General features: G+C 37.7%; 1 protein-coding gene across 2 annotated transcripts in view; it reads left to right on the top strand.

The window, feature by feature from the left end:
* Positions 1 to 27,875, top strand: part of LOC128699105 (dehydrogenase/reductase SDR family member 7) — a 72,637-nt gene that overhangs the window by 11,568 nt on the left and 33,194 nt on the right. For both annotated transcript variants that reach the window (XM_053791621.2, XM_053791620.2), the window contains exons 3-6: positions 10,837 to 10,904; positions 14,543 to 14,692; positions 17,391 to 17,497; positions 24,138 to 24,377. In XM_053791621.2, coding sequence (XP_053647596.1) covers positions 10,837 to 10,904; positions 14,543 to 14,692; positions 17,391 to 17,497; positions 24,138 to 24,377 — 565 coding nt within the window. The remainder of the gene's footprint in view (positions 1 to 10,836; positions 10,905 to 14,542; positions 14,693 to 17,390; positions 17,498 to 24,137; positions 24,378 to 27,875) is intronic.

The following is a 27,875-nucleotide window of genomic DNA, read 5'->3' as shown; positions in this document are numbered from 1 at the left end:
AACAAGACTAGAAAATACCCTTGACCTTAATACTTTTAATCAATGAGGATCTGGTATGGATTATAATGGTGTCAACAACTAATTATGACCACAACATAATTAAGGCTCAAACCTGTATGAACAGTAGTATTCAGTAGTAAAGTGCAACCAGTCATATGGGTGTATTCAACAAATTCAGTTTCAAGTGTTAAGACATTAATCAGGAACAAATAAATCATGACTTGTGAGATATGCTGAGAAGAAAATATGATTGATATGGATCTGCACCAATATCTGGAGAGGATGAGCTCGGTGGCACTAGAAGTATGCTCCAGACACATACTATTAAAAAACAAAAGGTGATTCATGTCGTATATATGCAGAGAGAGAGAGGGAGAGAGGGAGAGAGAGAGAGAGGGAGAGAACATCACTCCATCTGAGATCATATATACCCAGAATGACTCGAGTATGGAACACATTCGTACAGCATAATGATGTCAAGGAGATAAAGTCAGTTGATCAAATGAAAATGCTGGCCCACAGATGGCTCCAACTTCATCCTGTTCCCTACTTGTATGTCTCATAACAATAAAAATGCTTTCAAATGAGCTGATGTAGGTAACAGCTCTTAGCTTGCCAATAAAGTTAGGAATCCTTAACCTGTAAATAGCTGTCAATAAAGCTAGGGATCCTTAACCTGTCAAACCCTGTGTAAAAAAAAAAAAAAAAAAAAGACCGAGAGACCGAGACCACAGACCACAGACCACAGACCTACATCCCTGCAGCTGCCTCAGTACCCTACCTCTCTCAAGGGCAGGGACCTTACATGCCCTACACACCCACCACCTCAAGCTGACCACATCATTAAGAGTCAGTCTATCAGTATCCTGTCAGCCAACATTAGAGGTTTCATTACTAATGTTGGAGAGCTCACACGTAGTTTTGTGAACACTCGACGTCCCGACATGATAGCTGTTGTTGAAACATTTTTGGATGACAGGACTCCAGAAAATTTTGCAAGAACTGCTGGCTACACCTCATGGATGAGAAGAGACAGGCAAGGGCAAGGAGGAGGTGTTGCTGTGTGCTTCTCTGAAAGTGTTCATGCCCAGCACATTGATGTTGCCATCCCTACTCATCTTGAAATGATGTTCTTCAAGCTCTGCATAAACACTAGTACCTCTGTACTAGCTTGTGCAATGTACAGACCTCAGTGGCAACATGCAGACCTCATCAACTTCCTAATGGAAAATATGGACTCCCTTCTGCTACAACACAACTGTCAACATATCATAATTGTTGGTGACCTCAACCAACACCTTATACAGAGGGACTTTGATGACCTTCTTGCAGTATTTGACATGAGAAACTTTGTTGATTTCCCTACTCACATCTCTGGCTCCTCCCTTGACCCAGCAGTGAGTGATCTGGCAGAAGGCATAGCCACTTGTCAACCCCTCGGCTACATTGGATTGTCTGACCACAAGGCTGTTTTTACGACACTTAAGATCCCAACAGAACGAGGTGAGGAGTCCAACGCACAACCTGGCTGTGGGAAAGAGGTAATTGGCCAGCCCTTTGCTCTGAGCTCGCCACCACCGATTGGAATGCTCTTCTCCAAGGGGATGTTGACAACCAAGTGAAAGCCTTCACTGGACACATCCTTAATCTACAACAAGAACACATTCCTCACCGGCAATATGTGATGAAGCCTACAGATCAGCCTTGGTTTGGCTTTCATTGTAGAGAGGCTGCTACTGCTAAGTACAAAGCATGGCGAAGGTATAAGACATCCTACCACCTATAACAGGAACTTGCACAGGCAAGCCTGTAGGCATATGGGTGACGTTCGAAAGTGGGCCATTGCTAAATGGGAGGTGGACACAAAAAGAAAGCTAGCATCAGGTAGGGTAGGCTCCTAAACCTGGTGGTCCCTGGTCAAGGACAAACAAGGTTATCTGCCTGATGAACTCATTCCACCTCTAAATCGACAGAATGGGACCACCTCTGCTAGTAGTCAAGAGAAGGCAGACCTCTTTGCTGAACACTTTGCTACCAAAATGCAAGTTCCTGATCCAGCAAGGGACCCTCCTTGGCTAGCTGCAAGAACTGTCAAAACTGTCAGTGGTGACAATAAGGCAGGAGGAGGTACATTTCCTTCTTAAATTGCTTGACCAAGAAAAGACTGTGGGCCCAGACAAGTTGACCCTAAGATTGCTGAGAAGATGTGCAGACCAGCTAGCAGCACCTCTAACTCGCATCTTTCAGCACTGCCTAGTACAGTGTAAATGGCCCTCTCTGTGGAAAGAGGCAAATGTAGTCTCTGTTCACAAAAAGAAGAGCAGAGCAGAAATCAGCAACTACAGACCAGTGTTACTCCTGTCAATCACTGGTAAGATCCTTGAGACAATAATCTCAAGACATATGACAGAGTTTTTCGACTACCACTCACTACTTTGTGATCGTCAATATGGCTTCAGGAAAGGTTACTCTGCTGCTGATATGTTGTTAAATCTCTCCACTAAGTGGCACCAGTCACTGGATGAATCCAAAGTCAGCTGTGTAGTAGCACTGGACATTGCTGGTGCTTTCGACCGGGTGTGGCACCAGGGCCTCTTAGCAAAACTGCAAGCTCTGGGAATTGCAGGCTCTATGCTATATCTCCTCAGTGATTACCTTTATGGTAGATCTCTAAGGGTTGTTCTCAATGGAACAGAATCAACAAGACATCCTATTGGGGCAAATGTTCCACAAGGAAGCGTTCTGGGACCATTGTTATGGAATGTCTACTTCAATGACCTTCATCTCATCCCAGAATCCCATGCATATGCAGATGACTGTACACTGACATTCACTTATTCAAGAGAAGAAATGCCAGCTGCTCTAAGCTACATCAATCACCAGCTAAGAGCTATATCAGCTTGGGGAAATAGATGGCAAGCAACATTTGCACCTGAGAAAACACAAATGATGAACTCTAGGCACCATGATAGTAATGCTGGTGCAGTAGTAAGGATGAATGGGAGGATGTTGGCACCTGTGGAAGAATTTGATATTCTTGGGGTGAAATTTGACTCCAAACTGACCATGAAGAACCACTTTGTAAATCTTGCAAACAAGGCAGCCAAGACGCTTACAGTACTTCGCCATATCTTGCATCTGCTTGACAGTAGGGGTTGCAAGATTCTGTATGAGGCACAAGTAAGCTCATACCTTGAGTATGCTCGACTTTTTTGGTTTGCCTGCCCCCTCCCCTCTGATCTGCGGCTGCTCGACAGAGTAGAGAACAGAGCAAGACCTCTCATCTCTCGCCTGGACCAGTCCTGGATAGATCTGTCATTTCAGCAGAGCCTTCAACACAGGAGAGATGTGGGTGGCCTTACTGTTATGTATAAGGCCATTGTAAAAGTACCACACTTGGATCCACTTTGAGGGTAGCGTGAAGCAAGCTTCTATACCACAAGACGGGCAACAAGCAGCAACTTCACTCTGGCTGTACCCTTCTCCAGAACATCACTTCATCTGAGATCATTTATCCCCAGAATGACTCGAGTATGGAATGCATTCGTACAGCATTATGATGTCAACAAGATAGTCAGTTGATGAGATGAAAATGCTGGCCCACAGATGGCTCCAACTTCATCCTGTTCCCTACTTGTATGTTTCATAACAATAAAAGTGCTTTCTTATGAGCTGATGTAGGTAACAGCGCTTAGCTTGCCAATAAAAAAAAAAAAAAAAAGAGAGAGAGAGGCAGGCCAGGCACTCCCTCTACAAATGAAGATGGAGAATTACAGAACTTTTCAGTGACTAGAGTTTCTGAAGAAACAAGGAAAAAAAAAAACACTAGGTAGGGAAATGAAAATATTGAGCTAAAACAGAATGCATGATACAAGGCCCAGGAGAGAAAGCAGAAATAAAATGCCAATTGAAATTGAGAGAAATCATAAATACTTTTTTCATTAGCAAAATCTTGGGTAAAAATCTCATTTAGTTTTGGGCCCTTGCTTAAAGAAGATGGAACTTTGTGTTGGCAACAAAGAAATGAGTGAAATAATGAAGGTTCCATACGACTGCATTCAGTGAGCCATTAATCTACTCGTTAGTATTATATACCATTTTCATCATTATTCCTGTCTGACATAGCAACACAACAGTATCTTGGTAGAGAGGACATCTTCAACAACTTCTTTGCTTAACCACCAGTTATGACTGATAAGGATTGGATTTGAGAGGGACTCGCTTAATGTAGACCGGTAAAATTGCTGAAGTGCTCCTCAATTCTTACCTTCTGGCTTCTACCTGTGGGCCCTGCTTCCTGCAACTTCTTTGAGACCTTCCACACTTTTCCTTTGGCAGCTTCATTTTCACATTTTTCCAGGCTATAGGCATGGGGGCTGACCATCTCATAAAACATTTCTCCAAGGTTGATGGACTGATCACATCATCTTTACCTTGCCAGTACTCCTTCTGTCTCTGGTTTATTCTCTGTATTTGGCTGATGAAGCCTATAGTGTAGGCTTTTTTTCAGTCAAAAGACATGTATGCACTAATCGAGAAGTTTATTAAGGAAATGTTTTGCCACAAGTGGCTTCTTCAGTCCTTACACAAACAACTAAGAAACGAGTTATACGTGGTGGTGGGAGTCAGGTGCAGGCTGTCCGAGGGTGGTGGTGGTGGTGGTTGTGCTGGTAAGATTCAAATGTAAATACAATTTTTTTTTCTTTATGCAGTACAAATAATGTAGTTTACATGTAAGAAAACATTGGTAGGCACAATAGGAAGCCACTAATATGCAAAGTATTTCAGCCAAACTAATCCTAATGCTTAAAAGTTACTTAAGATTTAGACATAGACTAATTAGTAGGAATTCTTATGCAATTAGCTACAATCATGTTTGTACTAAGAAAGGTAGCTGTTGAGCAATAGTGTAATTTCAAAAGTATTTTTTTATATTTATTAACACACTAGCCGATTCCCACCAAGGCAGGGTGGCCCGAAAAAGAAAAACTTTTATCATCATTCACTCCATCACTGTCTTGCCAGACGGGTGCTTTACACTACAGTTTTTAAACTGCAACATTAACACCCCTCCTTCAGAGTGCAGGCACTGTACTTCCCATCTCCAGGACTCAAGTCCGGCCTGCCAGTTTCCCTGAATCCCTTCTTTTAAATGTTAGGGATTCAATAATCTTCAGCTTTGTGAAGTGATTGAATGGAGTTGATGAAGATACAGCAAGTTACTGAATTACAATTGGAATACAGTTGGACAAAATGTGTTAGCAAATTTTCTTTGGGAATTGAAGGAAGACTGGAAGAACAAGAAAAGGATTGGATTGGCTGGTTTTGTTTGATATAGCATATTGCTGTTTCAGTTACGTTAAGGAGATGTTAAGTAGTCATTAAGTATTAGGATTAGTTTGCCCGAAATGTATTGCACATTAGTGGCTCTTTTATGCTTAACAATGTTTTTACTACATGTAAACTACATTATCTTTATACTGCATAAGAGAAATAAAAATTTGAATTTGAATGCAGTGCTTTTTAACAATAGCCCTGAATCAATTGGCAGATGGTGGACTTTTTGATGCTTTAGGCAATAAATTCCAGATCTTAGTGCCTTTTATGTGCATTGAGTTTTTGCACTGGTTGAGTCGAACACTGGGGTTTTGTATTTTTTATGCCTTCATGTTCTGTTGCATGTTCTGGCTTCCAGGGACTGATTACTTTATCTTCCACTGTTGTTTATGAATACAGTAAATCCTTTATATAATGCACTAATAGGAGGACTGTCCAGGTGTCCAATAAATCAGAATGCCAAAAAATAGCAAAACAGCACACTAAAATTCTCTGCTGGATACCTAATACAGTACAGTACTGTACATAATTTACACATACACTACAATAAACATTGTAGGATTTAAAATGTAGTTGAACTAGTGGATTTTGCCCATAATTTTAAGTGTTATATCAAGGGCTCACTGTAGTTAGTTCTGCAAGGCTGAGACACTGATACCTTGTGATGCTTTTTTGCCTTATAACACTGTGTATTTGATCATTCCTGTATACTTGATGAAGCCCAGCCTTGGGCTAAATGTTTTGTTGGACGATTCTCTAGCACCACTTTCTTAATTTCCACTTGTCAGCCATTGTCTGCCAATATATTAGACAACCATCATGATACACACCTCTGTCAAAGGAGTAATTTTACTGTTTAATAGTCTTCTTCTCTCTTACATACCCTATGCTGAGTATCACTTTCCTCGTACAATTTTTACTTCTTTTAATATTATACCACTCATTCCATACATTTTGCAGCATCTGCCACATTGCTTCCCTCTCCACTCTATCATGTGCCTTTACTAAATCCATAAATGCACACTGTTTCTTACCCTTAGTAGAGATCACTTACGTGCTTCAATAAAAATACTTATGGAAATAAATGGTATAAAATACCGACACAATGGCAATATAAACACAAATGCAGTATAATGTGATCCTTTATTGACTACGTTTCGCCCACTCAGTGGGCGTTTTCAAGTCACAAACAGAACTCTGTTTGTTTGTCACAAACAGTTCTGTTTGTGACTTGAAAAAGCCCACTGAGTGGGCGAAACGTAGTCAATAAAGGATCACATTATACTGCATTTGTGTTTATATTGCCAAAAATACTTAGTCCACACATTTCTTACTCTTTCTGAATCATCCTTGTTCCTCTGCAATCCTACTTTGTGTAACTTTTGCAATAGTAATTCTACTATACAGTTTAACTGGTATACTTCACAGGCTTATTTCCTATAATTCTTACACTTACTCATGTCCCCTTTTCTCTGGTTTGGTTGGCTAAACCACAGAGGGGCAGTAAATAAAAAGAATAAAGATTTTATTTCTTTGCAAAGATTACAGTGTGTAATTACAATTTTTATTTGTTAAGTACAAAGAAAGCCACTATCATGCTGGGGCATTTCAGGCAGACTAATTTTAGCATATAATAACTAGTTAAGTCTAGACAAGATAAGTGTGGTTAACTTTTTAATAAATCTATATTTATCTTAATACTAATGTGAGGTAGTCAAGGTGGAGGGTTATAAGAATAATTATCTTGAAGTTGCACATAAAAACAATATTGCAGTTAATGGTTCAAACAGCAATATTTTATGGATTGGCAGATGTTTAATAGACTAGAGGTCATATAATATAAGGTTTGGGAGAGTTGCTTCAAACTGATTTGAAGTTGTTTTGGTTGGTTTAGCTACTATTGAGAGATGAGATAATTTTTAAGTATAACTTTAAATTTGTATGTGGTCAGGGTATCCTTTATTGGTTCGGGTAGTGAATTCCAGATCTTTGGGCCCTTTATGTGCATTGCAGTTTTGCACAGTGTGAGGCTGATATGAGGGATGTCGAAGAGTGTCTTGTGCTTTGTATTGTGTCTGTGTATTCTGTTGTAGCTATCAAGGAGAAGTTTAAGGAGAAGGTTTATATGGGAGTTTAATGTTCTGTATATATAGTAGGCACAGTAATTTGAGTGTCTTGTATATTTAGTAGGTTTAGGCTTTTGAAAAGTAGTGGGATGTATTGTCTAGCACAGGAGCTGGTAATCGTCTCCACAGCAGCTTTTTGTTAGGTTATTAATTGTTTAAGGTGGTTGGCTGTGGTAGATCCCCAGGCACAAATACCATAGGTGAGGTAGGCATATATTAACCCATTAACTGTCCAAACGTAGCTCTACGTTTGCTCGCCCAGCGCTCTGAATATTTTGAGAATTTTTTTTTAATTAAAGAGGGCAATTTTCTGTCTGTAATAAGGCAAAAAAAAAAGAGAAAAAAATAGGACCAGTACTGGCTGAGATATAAGACTGCGAAATTGGCGCCGGATGCTCACCTGACGGCAACATAGTCCTGCCGCTTGCAGAAGCGTTGCCGATATACTTTTTTCTTGTTTTTATTTTATATAAGTTTTATGTTCTGATAATTACAATTTATAGTAGTTCTTGTGATTTCATAGCCAATCTGTTCTGACACAAATATTAGGTACTGTATTGTCAAAATAAAAAATCTAAATCTAAATCTGAAATTGTACTCATATTGTCACACACACTGACTGGTGAACATTTACACCTGCCTTGGTCATTTACTATTGTCTAGGAATATATACAAAGTATTTATAGGTCCCGGCAATGTTTTGGATATACGGGAGTATATAATAATAATAATAATAATAAGTTCCCTTGAAGCATGATGTAAGACAAGTGTCAGTCCACTGCTGACAGTGCAGTGGTGACATTTGATGAGCGTCCACGGCCCTGGCATTATTTGTTTTCACTGTTATGCATAAACATTGTCTGTCTGTCTAGCTCTCTGTGTGTGTCTGTCTAGCTCTATCTGTCTGTCTAGCTCTCAATCTGTCTTGCTCTCTGTTTATCTCTGTCTCTGCTTATCTGTCTGTCTGCTTATCTCTCACTGTCTCAGAGAGAGCCAATTGTGAACCAACACGACTGCGTCATGTCTGGTTCCTGAGCATGGGTAAACGCATATTACTTGCCAGTCATGCATACTGTGCATTATATCGACAGGCACAATATAGCGCTTTATCTGGATTGTTTGGATTATCCTAGGTAATTTATACACGTACTATGTGTAATTGTATTTGCGTACCTGTGAGACAGAGATAGATAGACAGAGATAGAGACAGATATAGATACAGACAGACAGACGGAGACAGAGACAGCCTAAATCAGTCAGCCAGCCAGCCAAGCAGCCACCCAGCCAGCCTACCGAACACATTACAGAATTTTCTCTTTACTTAGGGCATAGGTTATAAGACATTCTGGCAGGATGACACTACTAGTGGTACCAAAATTGAAAGGGGGTTGTGCAAATATTACACATTGGTTATTAGCGAGGTTTTTTTTTTTATATTTCCTCGACCATTTGTGGCCACATCCACCTCAGAGCCACTAAACTCGGGGTCAACATCACTTTCCTCTTACTGGGAGTGTCAATACTACATAACATCAGTGAATCCCAGGTGTTTACCACATTGTTTGCTCTAGCTGGTGCTCAATTGAACTGGTGCTCCCACAAGGTACTAAGTGGTCCGAAATTTTTTTTAATGCTGCACACACTGAATGTTAAGACCCATTTTTGCTGGCCAGGCATCTCAGGCCAATCATACCAAATTTGGAGGCATGAAAAATAAAATGTAGATCTACATTTAAAGCTCTAGCGGAAAGAACATAAATCTGCATCTGGACGGTTAACAGGTTAAACAGGTTTGCAGTAATGGGTGACAACACATGAGCTGCTTTTTTATATATGAATGGTGGCAAGTTAAGTAGATCTCCTGATTTGTTTTTTTAATGATTTAATGAAGGGTGAGACTTCAGTAGAATTAGTTGGAGCTAAATACAGTGGTACCCTGAGTTTAATACAGCTCCCAACTCAAACAGTTATGTAAGTGTATTATTGTAAGTGCTTTTTAAGTGTATTTTTGGGGGTCTGAAACAGACTAATCTAATTTATGTTATTCCTTATGGGAACAAATTCGTTCGGTAACAGCACTCGAACAGCCTTCTGGAACGAATTATGGCTGAAACTCGGGATACCACTGTATAGAGTACGTATTTGGGTAGCTGCCAGTGAGATAGTCTTTCAACTGAGTGTTTGAGCTTGGAATTTTGCTTGCTAGCTTTGATCCTACAAGTAGAGAAGACGACATTAAGTGTGTTGGCCGTGCCTAGAGGTTCATCTGGTTTAGTTAAGTTTATCTCTCTGTTTCTAGACAGTTTTCTAGAGCCCAAAATTTTGGAGAGGGTTTGCCAGGTCCTTTTCATATATATCGAGCTAAGTGTAAAATGGTAGAAATAGTTCATTCCAGTAATTTATTTTGTACATCAGTATTGATGTTGTAAGTGTTCATTTTAGTTGGCCTTACTAGACTACTAATTGGTATGGGATTTATCAATCAATCAATCAATCGAGTTTATTCTCTACAAGGATTACAATGTGGGGTTTACAGATTTTGGTTATTGTGTGGCTTACATGTAATAAAATACTAATTACAGAGGGGGCCACTAGGACGCCTAGCATGGGTAGGCATTTCGGGCAGACTTAGATTAATTCTTAACCCTAAATTTTTACAAATTATGGAGTAAGTTGACTAAATACTAAGTGACTAAATACTAGTTTGTGAGTTTAGCAATATGAATGCTTTTGTTTTGGCACAATACATAGTTTCTATATTGGAGTATCACAGGCAAACTTATGACTAGTTAGGAATCATTATTTTAAGATTAAGATTCGTATTTCTGTGCTTATAGTCAAATGGGTGAGTGAGTGTAAGTGTGAACCACCAGGTGGTTATTATGTAGTTAGCTGATGTGGTGTATCAGGGAGATAAGATGTTTTCTAACGGTAGTTTTGAAGGTGATGAATGTGTCTGCAGTTCTAGAGTTTTCAGGCAGGGTGTTCCAGATTTTAGGGCCTTTGACATGCATTGAATTTTTGTAAAGGTTTAGTCGGACACGGGGAATGTTGTAGAGATGTTTGTGTCTGGTGTTATGCCTGTGGGTCCTGTCACAACTATCAAGAAAGCATTTTAGGTCAAGGTTGATATTGGAATTTAATATTGGAATTTTTTGAAATTTGGGCAAGTCTGGGAGAGGGCCTGGGGACCCTGAAAGGGTTAAGACCAATAAACCTGAAGGTGAGAAGCACTTTAATAGTTATTTAGGCTATAATACTTCACACAAACAAGATGCTTGTTGGAAAATGTTAGTAGCTGTGGCGAGAGTCATGTATGGGTAGTAATAAAATGATCGTAGCATAAAATGTTAAGTCTTGCTTATTTTTTCAGGTACATTTATCTACCAGCAGATTGTGACATTGTCCTTTGGTTGTATGAGCGCCTTGGTCAACCAGTTGGTAAGTTATATTCTGAGTAATAATGGTAGAATTGCCAACAAAATGTTAAATAAAAGGACACAGATACAGCTAATGTGACATTGTGGCACCGTTTACCTGGAGAGCAAAACCTTGCCACAATACAGTGTCACATTAGTTGCATCTGTGTCCTTTTATATATCCTTGAGTGTTTGCCACTTATAATTTTTTTTTTATTTTATACCTTAACTGTAATAAAATTGATAATGTGAAGAAAAGATATAATAAATTCTTGTATAATATTCTGCCACATAAAAACTAATCTTCTACAAAATTATATTACAGTGAAGGCATCTATAATAGGATGTACCTCAGTCACCCTAGCATGAACAAAGCATCCATGTAAATCACTCAGATAAAATATTTACAAAGGTAGCCCAGAGGGTAAATAAGATCACTTCAGGTTTATTGGGCTTAACCCTTTCAGGGTCCCCAGGCCCTGTCCCAGACTTGTTCTCAGGGTTGCCCAAATTTCAAAAAAAAAAAAATTATTTTTTATTATGAAAAGATAGAGAATTTTTTCCCGATCATAATGACACCAAAAGTATGAAATTTGATGGAAAACTTATGGAATTATGCTCTCACGAAGTTAGCGGTCTCGACGATGTTTACGCATCGGCGATTTTGCCCTATTTTGAGCCCTATTTTCGGTCAATTCCAGTGTACTAGTCGACAAAAATTATAACTATTTCCCTAGAACTCCATTGTATCTGTCGAATGAGTACAAGAAACCACTCATTTACCGATTTCAACTGTCCAATACAGTGGTCAGAATTTAGCAATTTTGCCAATTTCTCACAAATTTCAAAAGATGCCAATTTCCAAATAGGGTCCAGAATAAACAAGAAAGACATTCCTGGCACTAAAATAACATTTCCTCTGTTCATTAGTCACGTCCCTACGCCCCTCTTACATTCTTTTGCTTTCCACTTTGAATTTTTATTCTCACAAAAAATAGAAGATTTACTGTTATGCAGACTACTGCATTAGTGTAGAAATGGTATAAATAATATCAGCGCACTTGTGAAAGAATATTAGACTCACCAGTTGATGTGTATTGGACGCATAGCATGATTTGTTTACTTTTGAACTTTGGTAAAAATTGAACATTTCTGCTACTTTGAGCTCAATTTCAAGGTACTTTTCATTGTAAAACCAGTTAAAATCATCTCAATTTCTGTAATATGTCTTCCATTCTATAAAATGAGACCAGGAAAACTAGAATACAACAGTACCATACGAAAATACAGTGCAAAGTCGCTGTTTTAATCCAAAAACACGTTCAAAGTTTTTTTTTCTCATTACGCACTGTGTGCTGCAGGATTTTTTTTATACCGCGCACACTGACCACATAGACCCATTCTTTCATATGTAGGCCTACCAGCTTTCTCTCATTAGATTTGAGGGCGCTAGAATTTAGGTGTACTAGTACATCAAAAACCCTGGTGCGTAAGCTGTACTAGTACGGCCGAAACCCTGAAAGGGTTAATATGGCTATTTGGTGTGTGTGTGGTATTTTTGTTGTTTGATACAGTCAATCATAAAATGTGGAGTGTTTTCCTTTTACGAAAGTTTTTTTCTTTTTTACTCAATGCTTGACCCTTAAATTGAAAACTAGCAACAGGATTTTGTTTAAAATCAGCTCATTAAATTTCCATGCCCCAATTTTTTCTTGTTTCTAACAATTGTTTATGAAGAATAACCTAGATATCATTAAAATGATTTTAAGATAAAAATTTTCAAAAATCCTATAGTGTGCACATAGAAGGACACAGAGATATTGCAAAAATTATTCAGTTATCTTATATTTTTGAAATCTGAGCACTCCCTTTTCCCCAGATGCACCTAATATCAGTGATGTACTGTTCTGGATTAATGTCAAGACCTGGGGTTAATCATCTCCTGAGAAAAGGAAAGCACAGTGAACCCTCTAATTATCCCTTCCACTGTCCAGACCCATGAAATTAATATTGCTCTCAGTGTCCACATTTTTTAGAAAAAAAAATTACTGAAATAGTAGAGAGTGTTTTTCTGAAGTTAACAAAACCAAAAATACAAAATTGAATAGAAAATTAAACAGGTGCAATGTTGGTGGTCTAGGTGCAAATTACACATTGATGATTTCACCCACTTTGAGTCCTATTTTAATCCAATTTCATTGTTCAGTTTGATCAAATTCTTACTTATTTTGCTTGTATGCCTTCCATTCTACCACCTGAGCACAACTATCAAAACTACTCTATAAAGTACACAGAAATCAGTAATTTGATAAATTTTTCACAAAATTTAAAAGAGTCCGAAATAAAGACGTAGATATTCCAGGCACTAAAAAAATATTTCTTCTGTTCGGTAGTCACACTCTTAGTGACTAGTCACGCTTCTTCTATATTACACTTTGCTTTCCATTTTGAATACATTATCACACAAAAAATTTGAAGGTTTACCCTGTTTCTTGGATATAGCCAGAAATGATTGGTCATGTTTAATGCATCTCAGTAATTGAATCAGACCTAGTGAAACAACATAAAACCAGACCAGGGGAGTAGGGGGTCTTGCCCATCCTCAGGAAAATTGGCAAAAATTAATATTTTTGCTACTGAACCCAGTTTCAACGTACTTCCCATCCTGCATCTAAGATCATCTCTATTTCATTGGTAAGTCTTCCATTCTATTAAATGATAACAAGGGGCCAATAAAGCCATACTAGAAAATGCCTCAAATTTAACCAAAAGGGTCTTAGTTTTGTTTTTCCCCATCATGCACTGCATGGGGCAATTTTTTTTTTTACAATGTGCACACTTAGTACAGACTCATCCTCTCATATATTGGCCAAAATTTACTGCTCACAGCTCATCTGAGGGAGCTGAGCTTAAAACTTTGATCTATGTGAGGGACCCTGGTGTCAATGACATAGATCTCTGTGACAGACAGTAAAAGGGTTAAGGCATGTACAATAAAATTAATAGACTCTTCAATACCAATATGCCTGGTTTGGGCTGGGCTATAAATAACTCTGGTGGTTTGCATCACCAACTGCTGTAGACCAGCTTATGTGTATACTTAGTGAAACAATCATCACATTCTACATTGTTATTGGTTTGAATATGGAAACATTCCAAGATTTTGGCAATATCTCACTCATAGATATTTTAGAATTTTCTAAATACAATATTTTATTTGCACTGATTTATTTGCGTTTATTCTAGAAAATTATCCCAACTTTGTTTATTGTAAATAACTTATAGTACTGTAATTTGTCTAATCAATCATAATTGCATACCTCATTAATAATAATATTTAGTACCACTGTGTTTTGCTTAGTAGACAAATATTAGGTCACCTCTGTATACTTTTTTTTAACTTACTGTTGCCCACAGTATATAGTCCAAAAGAATTTGTAAATTTCAGTTGTTAGTTTCATGTTTATACATATAAAATACACAAAAGACTTTCACCTTTCTGCTGGACTAATGTAGAATAAAAAGAAAATTTTGCATAATTTCCTAATTTTTTTTGTTACTCTTTTTGTACCATATAAAATTTATAAACAGTTTTGTTAGTTATTTATGTTTCCATTTTTAATTTTTTTTTAAAATATTGACTGAATTTATTTTTTTTAGAAAGTCTCAAAGGACGTGTTGTTTGGATCACTGGAGCTTCAAGTGGAATTGGAGAAGCCCTGGCCGTTAGGTTAGCCCAAGCCGGAGTCAGGATTGCTATATCTGCTCGATCAGTGGAGAACCTCAATAAAGTCAAGCAGAGGTGCATTGGTAAGTAGGGTTTGTTAGATGAAAAATAGCTTAGAATGCAGGATCTCACAGACCTATCATTAGCTTGGTTCAACATGTATGTAAATAATGTTCTGTATGTGGGTTATAGCATTTTATTTATGAATACATTTTATATTGAAGAAATTTTTTTTCTTTGCATTATTAGTTTTGAGGTAATTCAAGAAAAGTGATAATAACTCTTTGCATTTTAATTGCAACACCTCATCGCCCATCACTTCACTTAAAACTACACTCGACACATAACCACACATCACAGCATTCACACTATAAACCTCTCAGCACTTGTCTAGCAAGACAACGTACCCTCCAGTGAATTAAGATACCTGGGAGTGTGTGAGGAATGGAAATGGATTATTTCTTACAAACAGAAAGAAATGTTCACTGTGATAAAGAAATGTGCAGAAGACTCCACTAGCTAGTTTGCCTTCCATTTTGAATTCATCATCACAAAAAAATTTAAGATTTACCCTGCTTCTTGTGTAATTAAATATAACCAGGAATAATTGACCATGATGGCATTCCAAAAATTGAATAAGACCTTTCAAAAGCCCACAAAACCATGTGGATGAAAGGGGGCCTTACTTGTCCTCGGGAAAACTGGAAAAAAGACAAATATTTCTACTAATTGCTTATTTCAGGGTATTTCTGGACCTGAAACTAACTAAAATCATCTCTATTTCAGTAGTATGTCTTCTTTTATATCAGTAACAAGAAACAGCCAGTAAAACCATAGAAAACTTCTTAGAAAACACCTCAAAATTGCTATTTTAAAACCAAACTCAGGGTCAGAGTTTTGCTTTTCCCATCATGCACCGTGTGGGACAGGATTTTTTTTATACTTTGAAGACTCGCTGCATAGACCCATTCTTGTATATCTAGGCCAAAATTTTCCATTCTCAGCTTAGCTAAGTGAATTGAGCTTAAGACGTAGATCTACGTGTGGGAATCTGGCATCAGTAACATAGATCTACGTGATGAACAGTGAATGGGTTAACAAAAATTTGTGATCAATGTTTGGGAATGGACCTTAAATTTGATCAATATAACTGTAAATGATTTACTCATTGTTAGAAAAGATGAAGGATAAGATCATTGTTCTGTTCCTTGAATGCCATTTAAAATTAGCACACACACACATCAAGCATATTTCCAAGAAGGTCTCCAAACTGTGGGTATCCTCTCTAAAATATGTTACTGTGCTTTAATCATCATTACTTTGTGCTTCTCTCTGATCTATCCTTACTTCACTTATGATATTTGTGCCCCAGGATCTACTACAACAAATCATTTATAGCCAGTAGTTGCTCAGTAAAATGTGACTGTTCGAATGGTCACTCCAGCAGATGCTAGACAACACTCACTACCACTATTCAAAAATTTAAACTTAACAAAACATTCATTTATACTACTGTACATACTTTATATATGCAAGACAATACAAATATAAACCCAGTTCTGAAACACTCTCTAGATAGCTTCAAAGATTCATAAGCATAATACAAGAAACAAATAGCTTCTTAACCCCTTCACTGTCCAGACCTCGGATCTGAAACTTGTTTACATTGTCAAAGAATTTTCAAAAAAAATTTTTTATTACTTATGAAATAGTAGAGAATCTTTTTTGAAGGCAATAAAGCAAAAAGTACAAAATTTGATGGAAAATTGCGAAAATATGCTTTTGCGAATTTTGCTGTGTCAGCAATATTTACGCATCGGTGATTTTGCCCACTTTGAGTCCTATTTTAGGCCAGTTTTACTGTCAATCAAATTCTTAGCTGTTTCACTAGTATGCCTTCCATTTTATCAATTGAACACAAGAATTTGCCCAATCAACTATTTCAGCTACCCAATAAAGTGATCAGAAATTGGTAATTTGGTCAATTTCACACAAATTTTAAAATACAGTGGAACCTCAGCTTACGAATGCTCCACCATGCGAATTTTTCAGGATACAAACAGTCACTTGATCGATTTTTTTGCTTCTGGATACGAACGATATTTCAGGATGTGAACTTCACCCTCAAGGGAGGTTCCTTGGTGAGGGGCTCTTGATCAAGGGAATTGGATCTGTGCTCCACTTCCCTGAATTAATAATAATAATAACAATTATTATTATTATTATTATTATTATACAGTGGAATCTCAAATTTCGAACTTAATCCGTTCCAGGAGCTGGTTTTAAATTCGAAAAGTTTGAAAGGCAAAGCAGTGTTTCCCATAAGAAATAATGGAAATACAATTAAAGGAAGGGTTTGGGATACTGGCAGTTTGGAGGGATATGTTGTGTATCTTTATACGTATATGCTTCTAAACTGTTTCATTCTGAGCACCTCTGTAAAAACAGTGATTATGTGTGAGTGAGGTGAAAGTGTTGAATAATGATGAAAGTATTTTCTTTTTGGGGATTTTCTTTCTTTTTGGGTCACCCTGCCTCGGTGGGAGATGGCCGACTTGTTAAAAAAAAAAAAAAAGATTTTGAGGTGCGTCTTCATTTAGGAGCATGTAAATGTGCTGCCCTTGACTCTGTTTCTTCTTCCTCTAAAGAAATGTGTGTGTGAGCACATTAAAATACACACACAGGTATTCCTGCATATTTGGTAACTTAGATTTTTTCATATTTGCAGTTATACATTTTATTTGGATTTTCTCCATAACTTAGCATTATTTTTTCTTTCAGATACTGGTGGAGTACAAGAAAATGATGTGTTAGTTCTTCCTCTAGATATGACTCAGTATGACCAACATCAAGCAGCTTTTGATGCTGTCATTAGACACTATGGTGAGGTAAGTTATTTAGTTTAAGATCTTTATTATGCAGCCTATACCCATAGTGTGGGTGGTAGTCAAAAGATTACAGAGGCACATAATGGGTCCGGAGACTGGACTGCAAAGTTTTGTTTCCTAAACAAGTTAGTGGTAATGAACTATTTAATGTTTATATCTGGCTACAAACTTCTTTCTTTCTTTCAACACACCGGGCGTATCCCACCGAGGCGGGGTGGCCCAAAAGGATAAACGAAAGTTTCTCCTTTTACATTTAGTAATATATATAGGAGAAGGGGTTACTAGCCCCTTGCTCCTGGCATTTTAGTCGCCTCTTACAACACACATGGCTTACGGAGGAAGAATTCTGTTCCACTTCCCCATGGAGGTAAGAGGAAATAAACAAGAACAAGAACTAGAAAGAAAATAGAAGAAAACCCAGAGAGGTGTGTATATATATGCTTGTACATGTATGTGTAGTGTGACCTAAGTGTAAGTAGAAATAGCAAGACGTACCTGAAATCTTGCATGTGTATGAGACAGAAAAAAGACACCAGCAATCCTACCATCGTGTAAAACAATTACACTCACTTGGCAGGACGGTAGTTACTCCCTGGGCGGTTGCTGTCTACCAACCTACTACCTAGGCTGGCTACAAACATAGTGAGTTATTTATGGAGACATGAATTAGGTCACAAAAAATATTACAAAAATATTTTATTATATTGTAGCATGGCATGCTTGTAAAAAAAAGAAAGTTTAAGTGGTCATGTGTTATTTACAGTGGTAAAGTGAGGGTATTTTTCCAGAATGGTTGATAATAATATGCCTCTGTGAATGAAATACTTTGACTATTCTTAAACATTTCTGAGTGAGTTGTCTCTGAATTCATTAATTTTATCGCATTTCAGCACATAACAGTGTAAGGTGTGACAGTTGTCCATCTGGCAAAGTTTATATTTAGTTTGGTCTACGTCTGGTGGTGGTGATATAACCTCCCAGAGATACTGGTAACCCAGCCAGAGCTGGGTGGTAGTGACATCCAAAAGTCTGCTTTTTTTGTTGGATGCACCATAGACATGCAGTTCCTCCTGCATGATAGAATGATGATAGATGGATTGATTGGTCAGTCTGCCTCAGTTTGAAGTCAGTGAAGTTCAAGTTGAGTTCTTTTCATATTGTTCTCAAACTGCTAATTGACAGCCCAAGAAAGTAATTTATTCCCTCTTTGAAGGCATGTAACTTAGCCAGTTCATCAGTATTATCATGCATCAAAAGACTAATGTGAGATGAAATCCACAAGTGTATCCTGACTCCACAGTCCACACTCCTATGCTTGTGTCTGGCTTCTGACACAAGCATGCCACAATTGGTACTTAAGGTATTAAGAACATTTATGGGTGATAAAGCATCAGCTACAATTAAAGTGTCAACCTTTGATACATGGACACATTTGACTGTGAGGAGTATGCCAAATGGTTCAGTTTGAAGGGTAGAGACCCAGTTATTGATGTATGCTCCAATTTCTTTGAGAGCCATCACTCTGGCATGGGAAAGTGTCACTGTACCCTTCTTGACATAGATTGTGTATCTGGTTCATACAGAGGTCAGTTCCAATTTTTATGCTCCACCTGGAGAAGTGCTTGCCACTGCTTAGGAAAGCTTGAAGGGCTTCTGTGCAAGGGTTTGAATGGGCTTGTCTGAGCATATTTACCCCAGTGAAGACATTTCTTTCAGTGACATGATCTTTGATTCTTGGAATAGCAAGTTCTCTCCGGTTAGAATTTTAGCAGTATGAGGGCATCCTTGGATGATCCTTATTTCTTTGTTTCCAGTCCTCCAAGCTTCCAGTCTGATAAAAGAGCAAGTAATGGTGAGGCATAATCAGCCAATGATCTGATGTAAGCAACATATATCATTTTCACAATTTTAACATTAGCACTATACCTGGGATGAAAATCTACCACAACTAAGTTCTCTCAGTGTTTCTTTGTATTGGCGACAAAATCTTGTTACCAAAAAGTCCAAGTAGTGTGACCTCAAAGCCTTAGATATCTGTATCTAGTTACATATTCTAGCCATGACCCATCATGCAGTCCTTCAGACTGCGCCTCTCTATCAAGGAGGGCGCCTGTTAATTGAGTATCCTCATTTTTTTAACAGAGATAACCCCAGGTTCTGATACAGGCTGGTACATGGTTAACCCTTTGACTGTTTCGGCCGTATATATACGTCTTACGAACCAGTGTTTCAAACGTATATATACTCAAAAATTCTAGCGGCTTCAAATCAATCAGGAGAAAGCTGGTAGGCCCCATGTGAGAGAATGGGTCTGTGTGGTCAGTATGCACTGTATAAAAAAAACCCTGCAGCACGCAGTGCATAATGTGAGAAAAAAACTCCGACCATGTTTTTGGATTAAAACGCTGACTTTGAGGTGTATTTTCCTATAGTATTTATGGTTGTATTCTCGTTTTCTTGGTCTCATTTAATAGAATGGAAAACATATTACATAAATAGGGATGATTTTGATTAGTTTCATGAAGAAAACAATCTTGAAATTGAGCTCAAAGTAGCAGAAATGTTCAATTTTTACCAATGTTCAGGAGTAAGCAAATTACACCACACATTCAATACATGTCAACTGAGGAGTCTGATACTCTTTTGCTAGTGCACTGATATTATTTATACCATTTTTACAATAATGCAGTAGTCTGCATAACAGTAAATCTTCTATTTTTTGTGTGAATAAAAAATCAAAATAGAAAGCAAGAGTAATATAAGAGGGGCCTGGAGATGTGACTAATGAACAGAGGATATGTTATTTTAGTGCCAAGGATGTCTGCATTGTTTATTCTGGACCCTATTTTGAAATTGGCATCTTTTTTAATTTGTGTGAAATTGGCCAAATTGCCAATTTCTGACCACTTTATTGGGTAGTTGAAATCGGTAAATGGGCGGTTTCTTGTACTCAATTGATAGTAAAATGGAATTCTAAAGAAATAGCTATGAGTTTGGTTGGCTGGAACAATGGAATTGGCTGAAAACAGGGCTCAAAGTTGGTGAAATCGCCAATGCGTATATATCGCTGAGATCGCTAACTTCACAGGAGCATAATTCCATTAGTTTTCAATTAAATTTTGTCCTTTTGTGTCATTACCATCGGGAAAAGATTCTCTCTCATTTCATAAGATTTTTTTTTTCCTGAAAATTTTTCGACACCAGGAGACACTTCAGAATTTGAGGTTGTGACAGTCAAAGGGTTAAGGATGTTTTGGGTTTTGAAGAATCCAGTGGTGTGAATCATTATACAGGTTTGCCATCACTAATTCAGCCATCAGTTATCCAGTTCCATCAGTAATCTGACAGACTTAGGGAACACAAAAATAGTGTTAGGCTTGCCGACACTAATAATGCTCTTTTCTGTCACGTCAGAGATCACAGCCATCCTATTGACTGGTCTTCTGCTAAAACTGTCTTCCCTACTTCCAACTTTAACAGTCGCCGTCTGGTTGAATCCTCCCTAATACACAACTTTCCTTGTATGAATCTTAGTCCTGGCTTTGTCTCTGTAGATGCCTTCCTCTCCCACTACATTTTAAAATGCTTCAAACTTCAGAACACTCGTGACTTAATCTGATTCCTCCTTTTTTCTTCTTCTCCCTCTTCCCCTTTCCTAAATAACAAAAAAGGCACAATACCTTTTCTTCTTTTCTCTTCTGGGTTGTCTTTCTTCTGTCTTGTGTTTCTGTTCTTTCATTATGTATCTCTTCCTCTCCCCCCCCACCTCTGTGTACTTGCTCTCCCTCTGTGGGCACCTAGCTTTCTTTCAGTGTTCCCCTTTCTTTGTATTTGACTGGCTCCTCCTCCTCCTCAATTATTCTTCACCCACCCACCCACCCTCCCTCTATCTCCCTCCCTCCCTCTATCTCCCTCCCTCCATCTCCCTCCCTCCCTCCCTCCCTCCTACTCCTCCTTCTTCTACTCCTCCTTATATATACTCGTCCTGCTCCACTTCTCGTTTTTGTGACTTTGTAAATGGTCCAAGTCGGACCGAAACGTCGTCATAAGCTCCTCTCTTCTATGTGCGGGTTATTTGTGTATCGTTCCAGTCATGGTATTGTGCCTTTTTTGTTGTAAAGTAAAAGGACACAAGTGCAACTAATGTGACATTTATTGTGGCAACGTTTCGCTCTCCAGGAGCTTTATCAAGCCATTACACAATAAATGTCACATTAGTTGCACTTGTGTCCTTTTACTTTACATATTGTCGGTAATTCTACCAACTTTATTACGCCTTTTTTGTTATTTAATCCAGCATTAATTTCAACTAACATAATTTCAATTTTTCAGGGTCACTACACCAACCTTCTTCTCATTTGATAGAATGGAAATTATATTACAGAAATAGATATGATTTTGATTGGTTTCATGATGGAAAGTACCTTGAAATTTAGCTCAAAGCAGCAGAAATGTTCAATTCTTTGCTGATGTTCAAGAGTAAACGAATGACGTCATATCCAATACATGTCCAACTGGCCAGTCTAATACATGGTCATGAATTGGTTGACATTATTTATACAATTATTACAATAATCCAGTAGTCTGCATATCAGTAAATTATTCAATTTTTTGTGTGAATAAAAATTCAAAATAGAAAGCAAGAGGGACCTGGAGAGGTGACTAATGAACAGAGAAAATGTTATTTTACTGCCAGGAATGTCTGCATTGTTTATTCTGGACCCTATTTTGAAATAGGCATCTTTTGAAATTTGTGTGACATTGGCCAAATTACTAATTTCGGGCCACTTTTTTGGGTAGTTGAAATAGGTGAATGGGCAGTTTCTTGTACTCATTCGATTGAATGGAGGATATTGAAGTGATCTTTCCAGAACTCTCATAGGGTCAATTGAGTGTCTGAGGTCACATCAAAGCACCTTTGAATTATTGCTTTTGTGTAGAGTTTTTTAAAGTTTGAAATGATCTGCTGGTTCATGGGCTGGATGAGAGGAGTGATATTAGTGAGCAAGAACTTCACCATGATGAAAGTAAACTCCTCCACCATTTGGTCATCCAATTCTGGAGGATTAGCAGGAGCATTGTCTATTACCAGGAGGCACTTGAGTGGCAATTTATTTTCCAGGAGGCATTTCTTCACACTCGGGCAAAACACTTCATTGAACCAATCACGGAAAATTTTCCTCATGACCCATGCCTTACTATTAGCCTTCCACATCACACACAATTTACTCTTCGCAACACTGTGTTTCTTGAACACTTGGGGATTTTCAGAGTGATACACCAGTAAAGGCTTCACTTCGAAATCCCCACTAGCATTACCACAGAACATGAGAGTTAGCCTGTATTTCATAGGCTTGTGTCCTGGCAGTGCCTTTTAATCCTGCATGATGTCTGTCCTCTGGCATTTTCTTCCAAAAGAGGCCTGTTTCGTCACAATTGAACACTTGTTAGGTGACGAATCCCTCAGCCTCTACACAGCCCTTGAATTCCTGCACAAATTTTTCAGCCACACATTTGTCAGAACTTATAGCCTAGCCATGGAAAATTCTTAGGAATCCACCTCGATAATAGACTCAAATTTCATACACATATACAACAAGTTGTTGAAAGGTGAAATTTATGAAGCGCGAGGCTTATGAAACTCGAGAGTCCACTGTATATTTATTCCCAATTTTTACTAAAAACATTTATTTCTTGTACATGTTAATTTTATGCATTTATGGAGAGTTCACTTTTTTTCTTGGTGGACATTGATCAAGAAAGAGTTTAAATAATTGTAATTTTCTTAAGGCTGAATTATAAATATTTTTTCTCGGTTTCTTTACCAAATACATTCATACTTTGTATATATTTTATGTGTGTATAGAGAGCTGACATTTGTTTGGTAGCATTTGGTCAAGAAATAGATTCAATATTTATAATTTTCTTAAAGCTGAATTAAAAATATTATTTTGTTTCTAGTTTAGACTTTTTAGAAATGCGTTGGTATTTTTAAGGTCCATTATTATAGTCACTTATTCATTAATTTTACCTGTTGCAAATTGTTAATTACAAGCAACATTTAATTCGTAAGGCTATTCCATTTAAATCAATTCAGAAAAGTTAGTGGTGGTCTAAACAGACTTCTAGAGACTTCTAGACTGCTCTCAAGTATTTTGTTCTCTTTCTCCATAAAACTGTAAAAATAACAACATACTGTTACTACTAACAATAACGTAAAACCTGCTGCTCAAAATTTTACAGAAAATTTTCACCAGTTTGAGCACGCTTTCAAAAAAAAAAAAAAAAGGGTTCACCACCCCTTGCCTAGAGGCATACTATTTGGATCAGGACATTGACTGAGAGAGGCAGTGTGCCACATGAAAGTGTAAGATGTGGGTAGCTATAATAATGGCAGGCGAATAACTCGCATATCAGTGTGCTCTTTTGTGCCACCATTAACTTTTTTAGTATAAACTGGGTTTTCAAAATATTAAAGCCTGAACACCAATTTTATTATACTGATGATTTTGGCGAATTTATTTTGATATAGCTATAATGATCTCTTTTTTTCTGCTAACTTCCTTATTGCTCTTATTTCTGTAACCAATATAAACTAAAACTTCACTTGTTTTCATTTTTTCTCGTATGCATGTTTCAGCTGGACATTCTTGTGAGCAATGCTGGACGCACACAACGTGGCCGTTGGGAAATGATTGAACTGGATGTGGATCGAGAATTGTTTAACCTGAATGTTTTCTCACTTATTTCACTGGCTCGCATTGTTTCTAAGTATTTCCTTGAGAAAGGTCAAGGTCACTTCGCAGTGACCTCGAGCACTGCTGGCAAGCTTGGGGTACCCATGTCAGCTGCTTATACAGCATCCAAGCATGCACTCCAGGTAATATTTAATACCGTATATTATTTTTTAGCAAAATTCTGAAATATATTTTGATGCATTTAATAATAAGATACAACAAACTTTTGATTACTTATACATATCAGGTAGTTTAAAGCCAAATAAAAGATCTCAAACCAGAGACACTAAGAAAAGTTGATTTGCTCTTCAAAATTTTTTATATAATTATTTCCTTACAGGAATGGAATATGTAATGCGAAGTGACTAGAGGTTATACATAAAGCTCATATAATTCATGCAGTGAAGACTCATGTTTTCTATAATGCTCTATTTAAATTTTTTAAAAGATACTGTATGATGGGAGCAAAAACTTGCTTTGATATTGTGCGAGATAGTTTTCACTTTATGGCAACAAGCCAGGGCAAATGTGTAATGGTGAGGAGACAGGTATATTTTAGAAAAAGTTGTCATGTGGAACTTACATGAGCAAGCAGAAGAAAATTTCTCCTGGATTTAACTCTTTCACTGTTGTGACCCCTGCTCGCAAACTTGTTCCCAGTGTCGAAGAATTTAAAAAAAAATAAATATATATACATGTATGTATGTATGTATGTATGTATGCATGCATGTATGTATGTATGTGTATATATATATAGTAGGTTGGTAGACAGCAACCACCCAGGGAGGTACTACCGTCCTGCCAAGTGAGTGTAAAACGAAAGCCTGTAATTGTTTTACATGATGGTAGGATTGCTGATGTCTTTTGTCTGTCTCATAAATATGCAAGATTACAGGCATGTCTTGCTACTTCTACTTACACTTAGGTCACACTACACATACATATACACATTTATTCATACACACTCATCTGAGTTTTCTTTGATTTTATCTTAATAGTTCTTGGTCTTATTAATTTTCCTTTTATATCCATGGGGAAGTGGAATAAGAATCTTTCCTCCGTAAGCCATGCGTGTTGTAAAAGTCAACTAAAATGCCGGGAACAATGGGCTAGTAACCCCTTTTCCTGTAAAGATTACTAAAAAGAATAAGAAGAAGAAAATTGTCAAAGTGGGAAGTCTGAATGTGCGTGGATGTTGTGCAGATGATAAGAAAGAGATGATTGTGGATGTTATGAATGAGAAGAAGCTGGATGTCCTGGCTTTAAGTGAAACAAAGCTGAAGGGGGTGGGAGAGTTTCAATGGAGAGGAATAAATGGGATTAGGTCAGGGGTTTCAAATAGAGTTAGAGCTAAAGAAGGAGTAGCAATAATGTTGAAGGATAAGCTATGGCAGGAAAAGAGGGACTATAAATGTATTAATTCAAGGATTATGTGGAGTAAAATAAAGATTGGATGTGAAAAGTGGGTTATAATAAGCGTGTATGCACCTGGAGAAGAGAGAAGTGTAGAGGAGAGAGAGAGATTTTGGGAAATGTTGAGTGAATGCGTGGGGAGTTTTGAATCAAGTGTGAGAGTAATGGTGGTTGGGGATTTCAATGCTAAAGTGGGTAAAAATGTTATGGAGGGAGTAGTAGGTAAATTTGGGGTGCCAGGGGTAAATGTAAATGGGGAGCCTTTAATTGAGCTATGTGTAGAAAGAAATTTGGTAATAAGTAATACATATTTTATGAAAAAGAGGATAAATAAATATACAAGGTATGATGTAGCACGTAATGAAAGTAGTTTATTAGATTATGTATTGGTGGATAAAAGGTTGATGGGTAGGCTCCAGGATGTACATGTTTATAGAGGGGCAACTGATATATCGGATCATTATTTAGTTGTAGCTACAGTTAGAGTAAGAGGTAGATGGGAAAAGAGGAAGGTGGCAACAACAAGTAAGAGGGAGGTGAAAGTGTATAAACTAAGGGAGGAGGAAGTTCGGGCGAGATATAAGCGACTATTGGCAGAAAGGTGGGATAGTGCAAAGATGAGTAATGGGGGGGTTGAAGAGGGTTGGAATAGTTTTAAAAATGCAGTATTAGAATGTGGGGCAGAAGTTTGTGGTTATAGGAGGGTGGGTGCAGGAGGAAAGAGGAGTGATTGGTGGAATGATGAAGTAAAGGGTGTGATAAAAGAGAAAAAGGTAGCTTATGAGAGGTTTTTACAAAGCAGAAGTGTTATAAGAAGAGCAGAATATATGGAGAGTAAAAGAAAGGTAAAGAGAGTGGTGAGAGAGTGCAAAAGGAGAGCAGATGATAGAGTGGGAGAGGCACTGTCAAGAAATTTTAATGAAAATAAGAAAAAATTTTGGAGTGAGTTAAACAAGTTAAGAAAGCCAAGGGAAAATATGGATTTGTCAGTTAAAAACAGAGTAGGGGAGTTAGTAGATGGGGAGATGGAGGTATTAGGTAGATGGCGAGAATATTTTGAGGAACTTTTAAATGTTAAGGAAGAAACAGAGGCAGTAATTTCATGCACTGGTCAGGGAGGTATACCATCTTTTAGGAGTGAAGAAGAGCAGAATGTAAGTGTGGGGGAGGTACGTGAGGCATTACGTAAAATGAAAGGGGGTAAAGCAGCTGGTACTGATGGGATCATGACAGAAATGTTAAAAGCAGGGGGGGATATAGTGTTGGAGTGGTTGGTACTTTTGTTCAATAAATGTATGAAAGAGGGGAAGGTACCTAGGGATTGGCGGAGAGCATGTATAGTCCCTTTATATAAAGGGAAAGGGGACAAAAGAGACTGTAAAAATTATAGAGGAATAAGCTTACTGAGTATACCAGGAAAAGTGTACGGTAGGGTTATAATTGAAAGAATTAGAGGTAAGACAGAATGTAGGATTGCGGATGAGCAAGGAGGTTTCAGAGTGGGTAGGGGATGTGTAGATCAAGTGTTTACATTGAAGCATATATGTGAACAGTATTTAGATAAAGGTAGGGAAGTTTTTATTGCATTTATGGATTTAGAAAAGGCATATGATAGAGTGGATAGAGGAGCAATGTGGCAGATGTTGCAAGTATATGGAATAGGTGGTAAGTTATTAAATGCTGTAAAGAGTTTTTATGAAGATAGTGAGGCTCAGGTTAGGGTGTGTAGAAGAGAGGGAGACTATTTCCCGGTAAAAGTAGGTCTTAGACAGGGATGTGTAATGTCACCATGGTTGTTTAATATATTTATAGATGGGGTTGTTAAGGAAGTAAATGCTAGGGTGTTTGGGAGAGGGGTGGGATTAAATTATGGGGAATCAAATTCAAAATGGGAATTGACACAGTTACTTTTTGCTGATGATACTGTGCTTATGGGAGATTCTAAAGAAAAATTGCAAAGGTTAGTGGATGAGTTTGGGAATGTGTGTAAAGGTAGAAAGTTGAAAGTGAACATAGAAAAGAGTAAGGTGATGAGGGTGTCAAATGATTTAGATAAAGAAAAATTGGATATCAAATTGGGGAGGAGGAGTATGGAAGAAGTGAATGTTTTCAGATACTTGGGAGTTGACGTGTCGGCGGATGGATTTATGAAGGATGAGGTTAATCATAGAATTGATGAGGGAAAAAAGGTGAGTGGTGCGTTGAGGTATATGTGGAGTCAAAAAACG

Source organism: Cherax quadricarinatus, chromosome 54 (assembly GCF_038502225.1).
Source record: "Cherax quadricarinatus isolate ZL_2023a chromosome 54, ASM3850222v1, whole genome shotgun sequence".
NCBI lineage: Eukaryota > Metazoa > Arthropoda > Malacostraca > Decapoda > Parastacidae > Cherax > Cherax quadricarinatus.
Note: the sequence above shows the minus strand (reverse complement) of the source record. Positions and strands in the feature narration are given on the sequence as shown.